The sequence below is a fragment of the Hypanus sabinus genome, chromosome 2, assembly GCF_030144855.1.
Source record: "Hypanus sabinus isolate sHypSab1 chromosome 2, sHypSab1.hap1, whole genome shotgun sequence".
Taxonomy (NCBI): domain Eukaryota; kingdom Metazoa; phylum Chordata; class Chondrichthyes; order Myliobatiformes; family Dasyatidae; genus Hypanus; species Hypanus sabinus.
Genome location: NC_082707.1, coordinates 165510491 through 165526559, shown reverse-complemented (window position 1 = coordinate 165526559; position 16069 = coordinate 165510491). Strand labels below are relative to the sequence as shown.

The window sequence follows — 16069 nt, the reverse complement described above, 5'->3', positions numbered from 1 at the left end:
ATGTGTAGAGTAAAAGTCGCTGGATAGATACTGGAAGTAAAGGGACAGTTTCACTTACGACATTTTAACCCAGGATCAAAGAGCACATCTACCCGAGCTTACTCAGCATGAGTACGATGAATGGAGTTATTACAAATGATTGGAAAGCTGTTGTTTTTGTATTATGTAGTTATGGCATATTTGATATTTATCAGCAATTAGCAACTTAATTACATTTTTAAAGTTAACAATTTTAGATCTGGTAAGATCATTGGCCTTTTGTGCTAGATGGTGAATGAATGGTGTCAGTTACTCATTGCATTTACACAGACTTTGAATGGTGAAATTTGATTGGAAATTAAAAACAGCGTGAATCCTTCATCATGGGGTCTGGAGTCCCTGAGAAAAGGCCACGCTAACTATAACCCATCAGAGGAAGTAAAGACTTTGGTGACACTAACCAAGAAGTAGAGGTTAATTTATCTTTCTCATAGACATAGATTAATCTTCTCATAGACAGCAGGAAACATTTGGAAAAAAGTTTCACTTGTATTTGCATGGATAAATTCTAACTTTTTAAGGGCTATTTATTGTGGATTTCTGGTGATTACCATAAATCACACTCTTGAATATTTGTTTTCAAGGGGCTACATTCCTTGTAACTTCTAGTTTCTTGGAGAAAAGTGAGACAATGAGTTGTCGGCTGTCAAACAACCACAGGTAAGTTCACTGTAGTAAAACGTTCTCTGTCACTGGTTTTCAACTCTTTTAAAAACAAATCCCTATGTGTTGTGGGGTCCTTCAAGAAATCTGCAAAACTCCCTTATTGAGGATAATGTGGCAGTAAAGTTAACTTCTTTGGGCAAGAGAGGTACTTTGAGCAAGGTGGATTGTATTGTGAGGAAAGATTGGGCGGACTGTGCTCATATTTGTTGGAGTTTGAGAGGTGAGAAGACTTGATTAAAAGCTGTAGATTGTATTGGGTCTTGATGGTGGATATAGAGGAGATATTTCTCCTTGTGGGAGTATCCAAGTCTGGCGGTGGGGGAGAGAGAAGAGGGTGGTGATAGTTCAAGAATCACCAGTCTTTGAAATGGTCTTGCTCAAAAGGTTGTGGACATAGTCTTTAAATGTTTTTAAGTCTGAAGCAGAAAGATTGTTAGTGACGAGGGTTAGTGGTGGTTGATGGAAATGTGGAATTGAAGATTTGTTGGTCTGTTCCTAGTTGGTGTAGAAAATAAGTCATTCTATCAAAACTGTATGCATGGGTGATAAATGTAGATGTTGTTTATGGAATACAAAGGACTGGTTTATTTTAAAAATGAATTTAAAAGATTCTGAATTAGCCTGGTGTTGAGCAGTTCTTGCTTTCCTCAACTGCCAGTTGTAAGATAGTCCAAATCACAAAGTTGTAAAGTTGTCTGGAAGGGAGCTGAAGAGCTCCTGAAATTTCCCAGTACATTTCCCAGTGTCTATACTTTCAAAATGTTTCATACCTCCCTAGCCTGTTCTACCACTCTATAGATGCAGTGACATAGAAAACAGTGCCTCAGCTTTGTGTTATTCATTGCGAATGTGATGTAGAACCAGGGAAGTTAGCAATGTTCTTGCAGTTTTGCAATCATCAAGTTTTCAAAACAGAACTAAGATGGGTAGTGCATTTTTTAAAAAAAGACATCACAAACAAGTTCAGCTGTGCATTTCCTGTCTTTAGATGCTTTGGGAGGAATTCAGACTCCAGCAGTGTATTTGATGAAAGTACATCAAATAGGCTTGGAGTTTGAGATGATAGAGAGTTAGCAGTGCATTTCCAGTTATCAATTATATGCAACTTGGAAGGGAACTTGGAGGTAGTGTTCCAGTGCACCTGCTGCCCATGGTAATAGAGATAATGTGTTTGAGAAGTGCTTTTGCAATAATTCATCCAAGTACTGCTACTTGCAAGTTGCAGCAGCTCAGTTCGTATACTCACCATCTTCTACCTATGGCCCCCTGGCATTCTCCATACTAAGCTTGGAGCAATTTCTTCTGTGAAGGTTGCTTGATTAACAGAACAACTATGCTTGTCAAAAGTGGATGTGCTCCTGACAAAACAATGCTATGCTACAAAGATGACTGCCATTTTTAGCACTGAATGCATCTGAAGTGCTAAATGAAATTGCAGAGTAGGCCAAACTTTCTATGAGACAGAATCCTTCATTTTGGGAATTAACCTAATGAATCACCTTTTCGGTTGCCTGTAATGCAGTATATCAGAATTTTAAACCAGGAGACAAAATGGTTTTTCCATACATCTATATTATGTACCATTGTAATAAGAATTCTCATTCTCCTTGCAGTGAAGACCAATTTTCCACTTGCTGGAACTCCCCTAATTTGTTTTACAAGGACTTGTTATATGTAACAGGATGTTAAGTCCCTCGTGACTGTGTGGCTAAGCACAGCTCCAATGCCATGACTGTCATTGGTGCTGACCAATCAGCATAGGACAGAGATTGAAAATCTAGCTGAATGGTGCCACAGCAACGACCTCTCACTCCATGTCAGCAAGACCAAGATTGTTGTTTTCAAGTGGAGGAAACCAGAGAACAATGAGCCAGTCTTCATCAGGACATCAGACCTTGTGAGAGTAGGCAAATTTAAATTTCTCAGTGTTATCATTTTAGAGGACCTATCGGGCCTAGCAAGTAAATGCTGCTACAATGAAGGCATTGCAACACCTCTACTTTCTTGGAACTTTGCAAAGGTTCAGCATCACATCTAAAACTTTGACAGACTTCTATAGATGTGTAGTGGAGAGCAATGTTCCCTCTAATTTGTAATGACCAGTGTGCACAAAAAATCTTGTGCAGTGCAATGTTTTGCCTAGTAACAATGTGTACACTGAATAATTTTCTTCAGTAAAAACAATATAAATAAGCCAGTTCTAAAATCTGCAGACAGATCATTGCAAACTCCATGTTGTCAGCTCTGCCCACATCAGAAACCAGAAAAGGAAATATGATTGTGTACAAGGCAGAGGGTGACAGTCTTTTAAATTCCTTTGTGTAATGGTAGCAAACAATGTGTGCAGGCATATACACACACAGCTTACGGAGAACATTGGTGGAGAGTATATTGACTCGTTGCCTCACAGCCTGGTATGGAAACACCAATGCCCTTGAACAGAAACTACTACAAACTCTAGTGTCGTGGTCGCCAACCTTTTTAAGCCCAAGATCCCCTACCACGGCCTTAGTGAAAGGCAAGATTGGTGCATGCGCACCAGGCAGAAGGGACTGGAAATGGAACCCCGCAGCCCCAGAAGCAGTCTCTTTGCAGGTGGCTTTCTGTAGTGGGAGTGTGCCTATGTTACCATTACCATATTGGAATTTAAAGGGGGAGAAGTGTTGTAATGTGAGCATTATAAAGATAGGTTGATGCCGATTAGGATAATGGTGATGTAGCAGGGCTCCCGCTGTGGGGAGCTGTTTGTAAAGACAGGTTGTTTCCGGGTTACGGGGTTTTACTTTTTGGTCTTTTCTGCCTGGTGTGCATTTTTCTTTTTTTTTTCTCTCAGGATCTACTGGAAAAGTCTCAAAGATTGACCGGTTGATTGCAATCGACCAGTTGCCAACCACTGCCTTAATGGATATGGCACAATCCATCATGGACAAAGCCCTCCCCACCATTGAGCACATCTACTAAGTGCTGCCAGAGGAAAGCAGCATCTGTTATCAGGGACCCTCACCACCCAAGTCATGCCCACTTCTCACTGTTGCCATCAGGAAAGTGGTACAGGAGCCTCAGTACATGCACCACCAGATTCAGGAACAGTTAATACTCCTTAACCATCTTGCTCTTGAACCAGAAGAGATAACTTCTCTTGCCCATTACTGAAATGTTCTCACAACCTATGAAGTCACTTTCAATGACTTTTCATCTCATGTTCTCTGTTTACTGTTTGTTTGTTTATTTATCTATCTATCTATCGATCTTTTGTGTTTGCACAGTTCGTCTTTTGCAGATTGTTTGTTTGTCCACCCTGTCAGTGTGGTCTTTCGACTCTGTTTTGCTTCTTGGATTTACTGAGTATGCCCGCAAGAAGCTGTCTAAAGACATACTTATTAGCAGGTTAATGGGTCATTGTAACTAGTCCTGTGTTTAGGTTAGGGTTAAATCGGGTTTTGTCGTGGGTTACTGGGTGGAGCAGTTTGAAAAGCCAGAAGGACCTATTTCTGCGCTGTCTCTAAATGAAATAAAAATTGTAATGTATGTTTCTATTTACAAACTTCGAGTTATCTGTAACCAGATCAAGATTTTTCTTTGCATTTAAAAGAAGTAAGCTTGAAGCTCACAGTGGTTGGAATATAAATGCAGATATCATCCCTTTCCTAGTGGTGTTAAAAAAACAGCTGAAGTACAGTTGTGTGATTTGAGGGTTTAGCAGGGGAATTAATATTTAATATAGAACTGAAGACTTAAAATATAACTACCAGTGTTTCCTTTGAATCATTAAAAGTAGAAGCACTAAAGGTGACTTCAGTATTTTTCTGGAATATTTTAAATTTTCTAGTTGTTACTGCAAGGAGAAGAATCAGATCAACATGTATAAGAGGTTGTAAGCCAAATGTAGTTTTCCTAAGTATCTTTTCTTGGTTTGAAGTGTAAAATTTTCTCTATTTCAACTTTTGTCATTTTGAGTCCAAGTTACAAACAGTTACTGCGACTTGCTGATAATGCCAACTACTGTTGGCATTAATACTTTAAGACATAATTTGGCTTCAATACAGACGTTGAGCCGCATACACATTTTGATAATCTGAGATGCTTCATATAGAGTAATTTTTAATAATTTCATACTTAAGCCGTATGGGTACAGTGTTGGTGGATAAGAAATGGGAGTCTGTGATTTTTGGGAACTGGCAAGGGCAAGTGGGTGAAAGCCAAGAAAGCAAACGGTGAGATGTTTCGATAGTTTGCTGATTGGATTTTATAATGGCAGTCTTCAAACTATTTTAGTTCATTATTTTTATTTAATTATTAATTTCAAATTTTGCTAGGTATTTATATCTGGATGGAGAAAATCACTTTGAAATTGAAGTTGCTCGAATTATAAATGTTCAGGTGCTGACTGAAGGTTTTACTCCTGGAGGTAATTTTCAATATCCTATTTACACAAATAACTGATTTCAACAGTAACAACTTTGTTAACTCTAATTTCAGAGAAAAATACCGCTTTAAAGATCATTGGTTTAATAATAGATTCTGCAGCTGGAACTGATGGGATTTATGATGAGAAACAGGTTGGTTGTTGTATAGAAATAATCTCTGTAGGAATTGCCATTAGTTCAGGTTAAGCTCTGTAGGTCAGTGTTTTTGTTTGGACTGGTTGAAATGTCAAAAGAATAATAGCTGATGCGTTGCCCATAACTACACAACAGATTACATTGACAACTTTAAAATTAGCAGAACATGGATTGCCTTTATTTTCTAAAATATATCAGTGAAATAAAAATTTTTAAATTTAATTTTGGTTTGCTACCTTAAAATTATGATTTATAAGTTAGGGGTATTTGTGTGCTGAATTAGATGGAGGACATATTTTCCTGATTAGAATGGCCTGAAACTAATCCTTCTTTTCAATGCCTGTTGCTGCTGCCTATCATCTTGAAACAGAAAAAGATATTCACACTTACACCAGCCTACTGGAGAACCCGTACATTACTGAAGGTTAGAAGTATGATTGTAAAATTAACCCATAGTGTGCTGATTTTCTAATTGTGTTTTGGAGTTTGGCTTCTAATATACCTTCTGCTGGTTGCTTTGTGAATGAAGTTTTTCCTGTGAGGAATAATCAATGTAGTTTCAGTTGAATTGAACTCAGTTGTTGAATCTGAGTTTGCAATGCATTGTAAATTACAAGACAAACTCCTCTAAAACTAAGCATTTTATATTTTTCCCTCTTTGCTTGCTTTTACATTGCATGAGCTGTTTGCTGCAAGTAGAAATAGTAGCATTATGCTTCCAAGAATATTATGTTAATGTCTTATTCAGCTTGCACATTTCCATCTTATTCAGCATATGCAATATCAAACTTAGATTCGGCAACTGTTTTGCAGAACACCTATGCTCTGTTGTTTTAGCCATGCTGTATGCCATTTCAAATCCTTTCCCCATTCCCACAACAAACCTGTTTGTTCTCAACCTTCTCCATCGTCCGGGTGTAGACATAAGCAAACTAGAAGAACAGTATCACTTATCCAATCTAGGTAGCTTACAGACCAAAAGTTAACATTTGTATTTTCCATTTTAAAGTAAACTACTTTTCCTGTATTCCTTTCTCTTCTTCTGCACTTCTCACTCTCCCTCAGTTCCACCTACATAAATGGAACTATTACTCACACACGATACCTCCTCTCCCCTTCTAATGTGTTACATCTGGCCATCATCCTTCTCTTTTATCTTGTTCCACTTATCACTTTCCTTACCAGATTCCAACATTTGCAACCTCTTGTGTTTCTGTTTTATTATCCTCTCCTCTCACCCCTACATCTATTCCCATTTTCCTACACTACCTGTTGTTCACCAATCACTCTCTAACTTCCATGCCTCTTCCTCATATACCTGGACCCACCTGCCCATAATGTCCCTTCTCATTCAGTTCTGCCTATCACCTTCCTATCCTGCCTTGCCCTTCCTTCTCACCTCTTTTATATGGCTATCTCCCTTGTATGCTGTGTCCTGATGCAGGGTCTCAACCTGAAATGAAAACTTTCTCTTTACCCTCTCGGATGCCATTTGACTTGGAGTTCCTCTAGCAGTTTTGCACTCCACACTCACTATCTGCAGTTTTTCTTGTCTCCTGTAAAATGTTGCCCATAATTGAATACCTTGCATTTATTTTGGGCTATTTGAAATCTTACTATTAATGGAAAGCTGTAAGATCCACTTAACTAGAAAACATCTGAAATTATTTTGGACTCTTTTGTTAGGTTAGATACAATGGTGGTGCACTGAGTTGTTTTGACTCAAATGTCTGGAAATTTTGCCTAGATCACCACTGCCCAAATTTGAAGCTAGTTCCCATCACATATGGCATTTCTTGATGAGGATGGGTATGAGAAAGGCCAGAGTTCCTATAGCTGATTATTTGCTTTCTAATTTTTTCTCTCACCTAATATGTTCAGTAGAAGCAAATATAAATTGCCCATCTTTTCAGAGTAAAAAGTGGCCTTTAAATTTTGCATATTTTTATTTGGGGAAAATTCATAGTTTAAATGTTTTGTAACAAAAACACATGGTTTTATGATGTTACTTTTTTTTTACTTTTTGCAGTCTTGTTCTTAGTCACCCAATCCTGTAAACTCATACTTGCTCTAATTGTGATAGATTTGATTAATCTGACCAAATTTTTGTACCTATTCAGTAACTGAATGACATATTTTATTACATTCGATGACATATTTAAATTAGATTCGTATTAAATCCTGATTTTGAAGTTTCTAAATCTATATAGGATGACAAACTTGAGTTAAAGGAATATAAAACGGATATGAATTGTATCACAGGAAGCATTAGCCATAAGGCAGAGGATACAGCTGTGCTGAGTTTCCGATCTGGAATTGTTGTTTCTTCCCCCTTTTGTCTTCATATTCTGGTGTATGGTGGGCGAGGGTAGTTAGCACAACAGGCAAAGGAAGTATTCATGCAAGCTTTAAATAGAAATTACCTCGAAAGGAAATTTTAGTAATATTTTATCCCTGGAGGGGAGAAGTTTTTTGGAGAAGTTGCTATGTTGCATAATATGATAATGCAAGCCTGATTAGCAATTCACTTTTCAGCCAAATTTATTTTAATCTGTAAATTTCAGGTGGCAATACTCGTGCCACAGGGATGCTGATCCAATACAAAATTTTGGGGTCTCAGGAACCAAAACAGCTGAAGTTAAGTGCATCTGATGATTTCAATAGCAACAAGAAGATGGCTGTTGGTTGGCTGGCTGCTATGCACAAGGTGAAGTTTAATAATATGTTTTGCATATTCAAAAGACTATTTCCATTAATTTGCAACAAATAATTTATTTTGCTATAAGTAATAAAGTTACAATTGTAATGACGGTAATGTAAAATCCAGTTTAAGATTAAAGGCAAGAGGATGTAGGGGAATATCTGTCAAATGGTTAAACATAAGGAATATATTGCCTATTTATTCCATTTTGTAATCTCTGAATCTGAAAGGACATAATTAGTCTCATTTCAAAATTAAAGCCCACTCCTCAATGGTTTCCTTATTAGCCAACTTTAGAAAAGTAGTAGGTGAACATACCCAATGATAGCAATAACATTTATAATTTTGACTGTTTTATTGTTAGAGATTGCAAAAGCCTTGGCAAAGTAAATGTTGACAGGCAGGAGGTGGCTTGTCTCTTAAAGGTGACATGCATTTTTGGAGGGGCAAACGAGAAGAGAAACCTTATTAACAAGAATGAGGTTGGACTGCAAATGCCACATCCCTAGAAGCTATACTGATCTTGTGGAGTTTGTGAGGGGTGGGGGCAATAAGTGGAAGGAAGTCATCCTCTGGTGTGGCAGGCAAACTGATCACAAGACCATAAAACGTACGAGCAGAATTTGGCTCATTGGGTCTGCTCCATTATTCCTGTCTGGTTTGTTGTCCCTCTCAACCCCATTCTCTTGCCTTTTTCCCATAACCTTTGATACCCTTACTAATCAAGTACCTACCTACCACTACTTTAAATATATTCAATGACTTGGTCTTCATAGCTGTCTGTGGCAATGAATTCCACAGAATCACCATGCTCTAAATAAATCCCTCATCATCTAGACTAAAGGGATGTCCCTTTTATTACAAGGCTGTGTCCTCCGGTCCTAAATCTCTTTGGGTGACTTCAGTGCCAAGTATGGAAAAGATGCAAAACAAAATTCTGCAATTAACCTGAGAAACACAAATCTGGTCTGTTACCTCAAGACACCTTGAAGGCAGACATCATTGAAGATATTCAACATCAACTCTTTGGCCATTGAGGAAAAACAATTTGAAGATAAATTCAATACCAAATGCACAGTACAGTACTGTACAGCAATAATCTGTCCTCTACTATGCTTCCAGAATCAGTTAGTAACATAAGCAGACTAATAGGGTTGTTCTCAGACTGAAATTCCTAGCATTTAGGCTATAACATACATTTGGGAAAGCCCTGAGAATGATTGGAATGTTCTCAGTCAGTGGAGTAAGAAAGTCATTGGATTGAGAACCTATCTACAGAACACAAAGCCCAACAGAAACAGAAGTAGCATGTCACTTCTAAACTGCCTCAGAACCCACAAGTTGAAGGGGAATGTTGGGGTATCACTCTCACTACTGACATAACATGTGAAGATTATTCAACAGAGCCCATGGGCTTGCTGGAAGTATTGAGAATGAGAATAGGCCACCAGTAAATGGTGAAGATAAAAAAAAAAACGTTTTTCAAAAAGGAAAAGTCAAGTTAACTCAGATGCATCATGGTAACAGACCCTTCCAAGCTGGTGCTACCGTGCCTACCCACTTAGTTGGAAAATTGGGAGTCACCAAAGGAAGAGTACACAAGTATAAAAGTGTTTTCAGGAAATTGGGAAAAGGCCAGAGCAATAATTCTGGTCAAGAAAATATTGATGATCTAAAAGAAAATACTGGAAACTTCATTTTACTTTCTACAGTGCTATTTGATCCCTGCAGTTGTATTTTCAGGGTTTGTATTTCACTCATTAGTTGTATTGTCACTCAAGTAAAAAGGCAGTAATTCATGTTCCAGTAGTCTGCAAATGTAATCCAGGATGCTACTTGAGTGCCGTATTTATCTGGATAATCAAGAATACAATGGCAGGAATTGGAGTGCGGGGGAGTCCTGGCCAATATTTGGCTATCAAAATTCACCACTGAAAGACTATAATCCAATTAAAGTTACAAATTGACAGACTATATGTAAGGAATTGTTATAACTCAGTTGATAGTCTCTGCCCAATTTGAGGGTTTTGTTTTTGTGGCACAGCAGAGACATTCATATTACTAGCCTTAGCTGTATTTAAATACTGGTACCAAATGGAAGGAACAACCTTTACATTTTCTTGCAACTATGACTGTTGTACATAGCGCAATGTTTTTTTTTGCATAGTGAAAATTGAACTGTACCATTCTTTCAACCCATCCCACAAATCATGATCATCTGTATCTCAATCAACAGGCAGCAAAACTTCTGTATGAATCAAGAGACCAGTAACCCTTTCAGAATTTCTGAAAAACAAAGATGCAGCTGTCAGCCTGAAGAGGAATGGAAAATACGTTTTCTTGCTCTGGTGTACAGTCAGTTTTTAGTACTTTTGTATTAGTGATTTTTCTGAAAACACTTAAAAATGCAGCAAATTTCAGGACTATTTTTGGTGCATTTAAATATTCAGTATAGTGCAATATAAATTTACAATGTTTTAAATGTAACCTTACATTTAAACTTGCTAAATATTAATCTATTTTTTAATCATTAACTGAGAACTGCACTGCAGTATTTTGCAAATATTATATTAATGTTGAAGTATAAAATTCTAATTACAAAAGTAGAAAATTGTGTAGACTTCAGTTCTGTATTTAGCAGGTAGTTTTGACCTGTGACTGAAGATTGAAAATGTTTACATTTAATTTTAATAGCAGGAAATGCTGAAGCCCACAAAGTGCCATTGTTTTGCTTGGATTTTATATTGTTGCTTTCCCTTCCCCTAGAATTTAATTGATATACCAAAGGAAATCCCTCCCCCATTGTGGATGCTTTGCATAACCCTGCTTATTCCTGCAATTATGTGTTGATAGTCTTCAGAAAGTTATTGGTTATTAATGTGAAGTCTGTAGCAACTGCATGAAAAAAACTGGATTGTTAGAAGTCACTTTTGAAGTACTGAAAGTTGCAGATGAGATAATACTATACCAGCTTGTTGAATGTTCTGGAAACTGAACATTGTGTATAAACCTAACTTTTTATTTCTTTGATTACTCAAGTATTGCATGTAGAGTCTGAATTTGAAATTTGTATTTGATGCAACCTAGGGTGTGGGTAGAAAGAAGGGAAAGCAGACCAGCTGTTAAGCTTTCTGGACCAAATATTATAATTTAAGTTCTGGTTATGTACAGGATTCACCTGGACTGAAATTGTATTTTAAGTTTGTATTCATGCTAGATAAATATCTAATCTTTGGTCAGTTTCAAGCACCTTCTGTATAATAAAAAAAACATTCATGTTTGGGGTGATTAGTTAATCTTGTTTCTTTCTTCTGGCCAAACAACTGGGAGTGCTAAAGCAACTGGCCCATCTAAATAGCTGAAAGAGGTATTCATGCACATTTCCCACGAGCAGTTTCTTTGTGGCTTTGTAATGAAATCTTTTGATGCTGAGCAAAATTAAATAGTTATTTATTTTACTGGTTGATTTAAAAACACGACAAAAGACTATCGTGGCCTCAGAGGAAAAGGAGAGGCACACACAATGACGCAGGAACAGTTTCTTCCCCTCTGCTATTTGATTTCTCAATGGACATTAAACCATGAACACCATCTCACTATTTCTATTTTTGCACTAATTTAATCTAGTATATACATACTGTAATTCATGATTCTTCCATTATGTATTGCAGCCAGAAGGACAATAAATTTAACGGCTTATGCTGGTGATATTAAACCTTATTTTGAACTCCAAACAATCCAGTGTTCAGTTAAGGACTATCAATTAAAAACCTGAAATAGCCATAGCAAACTAGAATCAAAATGAATCAACTGGATACACTATTGTTCATGCCATTGTATTTTATTGTGTTTACATAACAGTTGTTAAGCAGTGCATTACTATCAACTATGAAAAATTTAGTTGTCACATACATAATAGCTCACTGTTAAAATCTTATACATCACAATATTTACATTCAATACTACAGTGCTCAGTTAACAACTTAAATGATGAAATCTGGAACATGGTATTCAGGCCAAAGATTAAGCTTACTGCAGCTAAAGTTTCAAAGAAATATTATTGGAAAAAATAAGGCTCTTTTAATATAGAAATATTTGAATACTTATAACAAGTGCTGTAGTGTTCTGCAACAAACATTGGGTAAGTTATTGCATTATTTCCATTGGCAACATAGGTTAATGTTTTGCAATATTCTCGTGCTCCTCTCCCATCCATTCCATTAATCACATACACCATTCCATTAATCACATACACTTCATTTACCTCAACAATTCTGGCAGTACACATCTTGCAAAAGCCATTGTCTCAATTATAATATTAAATTTTCCTTCATGTTCAAGCATACATTCCAAAATTCTTGCAGTTGTATCATAAACCAAATTAAATCCAAGTCCATCCACACAGCCATTCTATAAGTTAAAATTCTCTCTGAAACCAGGTTTGTATGAAACATTTTCTTTGATACCATTTCTTGACAAGGTCACTCTACCACTGTGTGTCCATGAGTGTAAGCAAATAGGCTGTGTGCATGCACACACCAGCATGTATATGTAGGTGTTGTTCAAAGAAAAAGCACCATAAAGGAAACTACTGCATATCCAAATCACAGCACATAAATATCTACTTTCTTTCTGGTTGGAGGACACCCCCAATATGAGGAGTGTTGTGTCTGTTCCAGGTTCTGATCGGAAAGGCGAAATGATTAAGCTAGAGATCGTTGTCGAGGTTTTATTCTTGGATATAACTGTAAAACAAAGAAAGGTTAACAACTGGTTTTATTGCCTACAATATATTTTCTTTACCACTTCAAGCTGTACTGGTACTGTTCTAGATCAGAGAGCAACTTGGAATTTTAATGTGTCTTTAATATCCAATGGTAAATGATTAGGAAGAGAATTTAATAACTTATGGACGTCTGAAGAAACGGCAGAAGAGTCTAGAAGAAATATATTCTTAGATGTGTAGAGGACTGAAGTTAGTTACACATGGAGTAAGATTTAACAGGCATTCAAACACAAGGATGAGAATTTAAACTAAACGGAGATGTAGATCACCACTATAGATCAGTTGAGTATGGTGTAAGCAGGACACAATTTGGTTAAAATATAGGCACCAAAATTTTTTGGTGAACTTCAGTGCATTACAGAACATACAGGGCTAATAGTGAAGTAACAATTGTGTGAAAAATTTATTCCCCCTCTATTAACTGTCTTTCATCCCTATCCCCTGACAAAAATATCACAGCAAATCAGGCCTGTGGCACAGTATTAACAATGACCACTATGAAATTTGATGTAGGATAATTCGAAAGTTAGCACTTAAGCTTAATATCAATTTTTGGCTCCATTTTGTTATAATTGGTAATTAAGTAATCTTAACAAGAAAGATTGACTTGAGGCAAGTCAAAAAGAAATGCACTGAAGTACATCAAGGAAACTTTTTCTTTTATTATAGCTAACAAATGATCAAAACTATTGGCTAAAATCTACAAAAAAATTAGAGTAGTTTTCTTTTGATCAGATTTGGATCTCAGTGGAACTCTGATTCCTCACTATAAAGTTATATCATCCAAAAGCATCAATTCAATTTTCCTGCAATCTCACATTTTTGTTCTTAGAATTAAGTCTTTAAAAATCAGTACCTGTCCAAAAGTACTATTAGTATTTGACCTCTCTGAAACTCAACTGATCCAAAGCCCAATATAGGCAGTTAAATAATCTAAATAGCATTTGGCCTTTAATTGCAGAGTACATGAGCAAACATATTGCAGTAATATAGGGCTCCAGTGAAACCACTCCTGGAGTTCAGGCAATATTGGGGGAAAAAAAAAGCAAGACCAAAAAAAATGTTATTGTAGAAGGGGGTTGAACAAAGATGCAATGTACTGTTTTCTGGGATGATAGGTCTGTCATATTGAGTATCTTCGGCCCTTTCTCGAGTTTAGAAAAGTTAGAGACTACCTCAGCAAAACACAATTAGTAAACTGAACAATCTTTCTCCTGGCCAAGGAGTCTAAAACTACAGGGCACAGTGCTCTAATTAAAAGATAGGCACTTTACGACTGGAATAAGGAAACATTTCTCTACCCTCATAGGTTCAGTCATTGATCTCTTTCAAGACAGAGACTGTAGTTGCTACCTTTAGATGCTAGAGGAACTAAGAAATTTGGGAGGTAAAATATTTCCAGGTAGAAGATCGACTATATTGTTGAATGGCTGAGCAGGCTTCTGAAGAGCAGACTGGCCTAACCGGCTCCTATTTCTGATGTTCTTACGTTACACTGGGAGGCAAAAGAATGTAATCACTAAACTTCTTAAATTTGCTTTCTTCCTAATTCTAGAGTACACCACACTTAAAGTTAAACAAGTCTATGCTGGGCTGAGAGCAAGATATGTTTGAATGGGGCCACTTGCCTCAAACTACTTTTATGAATTAGTACTATTTGCTTATTTTTGTTCCACGAGTATATATTTTATTGAGAACATCTAAAAATTATAGAATCAGAAAGATTTTAAGGCATGCTTACCCCAAGCAGATTACGAGGAACATAACCTTCTTTATCATTAAAACGAGCCCACCACCAGTCTGGTTCAACATCATCATTATGTCTCACAATTGTCAGAGGATCTCCTTCGTGGAATGATAATTCATCACTGTTCTTGGCTTCATAATCCCATAAAGCATAAACAACACCTTTGTTCATGACACCCATCTTTTCTTGCACTCCTATTGTGGGTAGAAAATAATTCTTGATCATCTTAGATGAAGGCAAACACACACAGGTTATTGTACGTAATATTTGCTATATAGCTCTGTCTAGAAGATCAAGCTTATTTTTGATCTTTTCAAAAGTTTTAAAGTCTGGGCTTGGAAAGTAACAAATGAAGGGAGAGAATTCTGCTTAAATAATAGCTTGTCATCAACTGGCAATCCATTACATGGTCTAAGGAAAGAAAGAACCAACTGTTCACAGCTTAAGCACCAAGTAGCTTCAGCATAGCTATGGAAAGGGATAAAATCAGACGAAATGGTAAAGTGCTTAACTGGGGAAGGGCCAACTTTGAAGGGATGAGGCAGGAACTAGCAAGAGTAAATTGGAAACAGATGTTCAAAGGGGAAAGCACAGAAGTAATGTGGGACCACTTGAGCTGGGTTCAGGATAGGTTTGTCCCACTGATGCAAGGAAAAAATGGTAGGAAAAGGGAACTGTGGCTGACGAAACGTGAGGCAACTCGTCAAGAGAAAAAAGGAAGCATATGTTAGAGGTAAGAAGCAGGAAGTAGGAGGGTCTTATGAGAAATATAGGGTAGCCAGGAAGGAGCTAAAGAAAGGACTTAGGAGAGCTCGAAGGGGGCATGAGAAGGCCTTGGCATGTAGGATTAAGGAGAACCCCAAGGCATTCTATGAGTATGTGAAGAATAGGACGATAACGAGAACGAAGATGGGACAGCTAAAGGATAAAGAGGGCAACATGTGCCTGGAGGCGGAGGAGGTTGGGGAGGTCCTAAATTGCTTCAGTATTCACAAGTTAAAAGGATTTTGATCAAGATAAGGTCGAAGTAGAGCAGGCCTGTGTTCTGGACAGTGTGGAGATTAAGGAAGAAGTGCTGGATTTTCTTAAAAACATTAAGATTGATAAATCCCCAGGGTCAGATATGATACACCCCAGGTTGTTGAGGGAATTGAGAGAAGAGATTGCAGGAGCATTAGCCATGATCTTTGAATCCTCTTTGGCTGCAGGGGAAGTGCCGGAGGACTGGAGAATGGCAAATGTAGTTCCCTTGTTTAAAAAAGGTAATAGGAAGAAACCTGGGAACTATAGACCGGTGAGTCTCACGTCAGTGGTATGCAAACTACTGGAAATGATTCTTAAGGATAGGATCTATGAGAGTTTGGAGAAGTACAGTCTACTCATGGATAGTCACCATGGCTTTGTGAAGGGAAGATTGTGCCTCATGAGCCTGATTGAGTTTTTTGAAGAGGTAACAAATGAAATTGATGAGGGTAGGGCAGTGGATGTGGTCTACATGGACTCTAGCAAAACATTTGACAAGGTCCCTCATGAGAGGCTCATCCAGAAAGTCACGAGGCATGAGATAA

At 37.3% G+C, this 16069-nt stretch overlaps 2 protein-coding genes across 4 annotated transcripts in view; one reads left to right on the top strand and one right to left on the bottom strand.

Annotated features, from left to right (window-relative positions):
* The window catches only part of zfyve21 (zinc finger, FYVE domain containing 21), a 30664-nt gene extending 19416 nt beyond the window's left edge, over positions 1–11248 (top strand). The window contains exons 4-8 of one of the 2 annotated variants that reach the window (XM_059958557.1): positions 624–699; positions 5022–5113; positions 5638–5691; positions 7832–7974; positions 10205–11248. In XM_059958557.1, the coding sequence (XP_059814540.1) occupies positions 624–699; positions 5022–5113; positions 5638–5691; positions 7832–7974; positions 10205–10240 (401 nt within the window). In that variant the 3' untranslated portion in view covers positions 10241–11248. The remainder of the gene's footprint in view (positions 1–623; positions 700–5021; positions 5114–5637; positions 5692–7831; positions 7975–10204) is intronic. The other variant, XM_059958562.1, reaches the window with a different exon arrangement.
* Positions 11249–11778: 530 nt separating this feature from the next.
* The window catches only part of ppp1r13bb (protein phosphatase 1, regulatory subunit 13Bb), an 83601-nt gene continuing 79310 nt past the window's right edge, over positions 11779–16069 (bottom strand). For both annotated transcript variants that reach the window (XM_059958520.1, XM_059958527.1), the window contains exons 16-17: positions 14496–14695; positions 11779–12713 (exon numbers count right to left, since the gene is read on the bottom strand). In XM_059958520.1, coding sequence (XP_059814503.1) covers positions 12672–12713; positions 14496–14695 — 242 coding nt within the window. In that variant the 3' untranslated portion in view covers positions 11779–12671. The remainder of the gene's footprint in view (positions 12714–14495; positions 14696–16069) is intronic.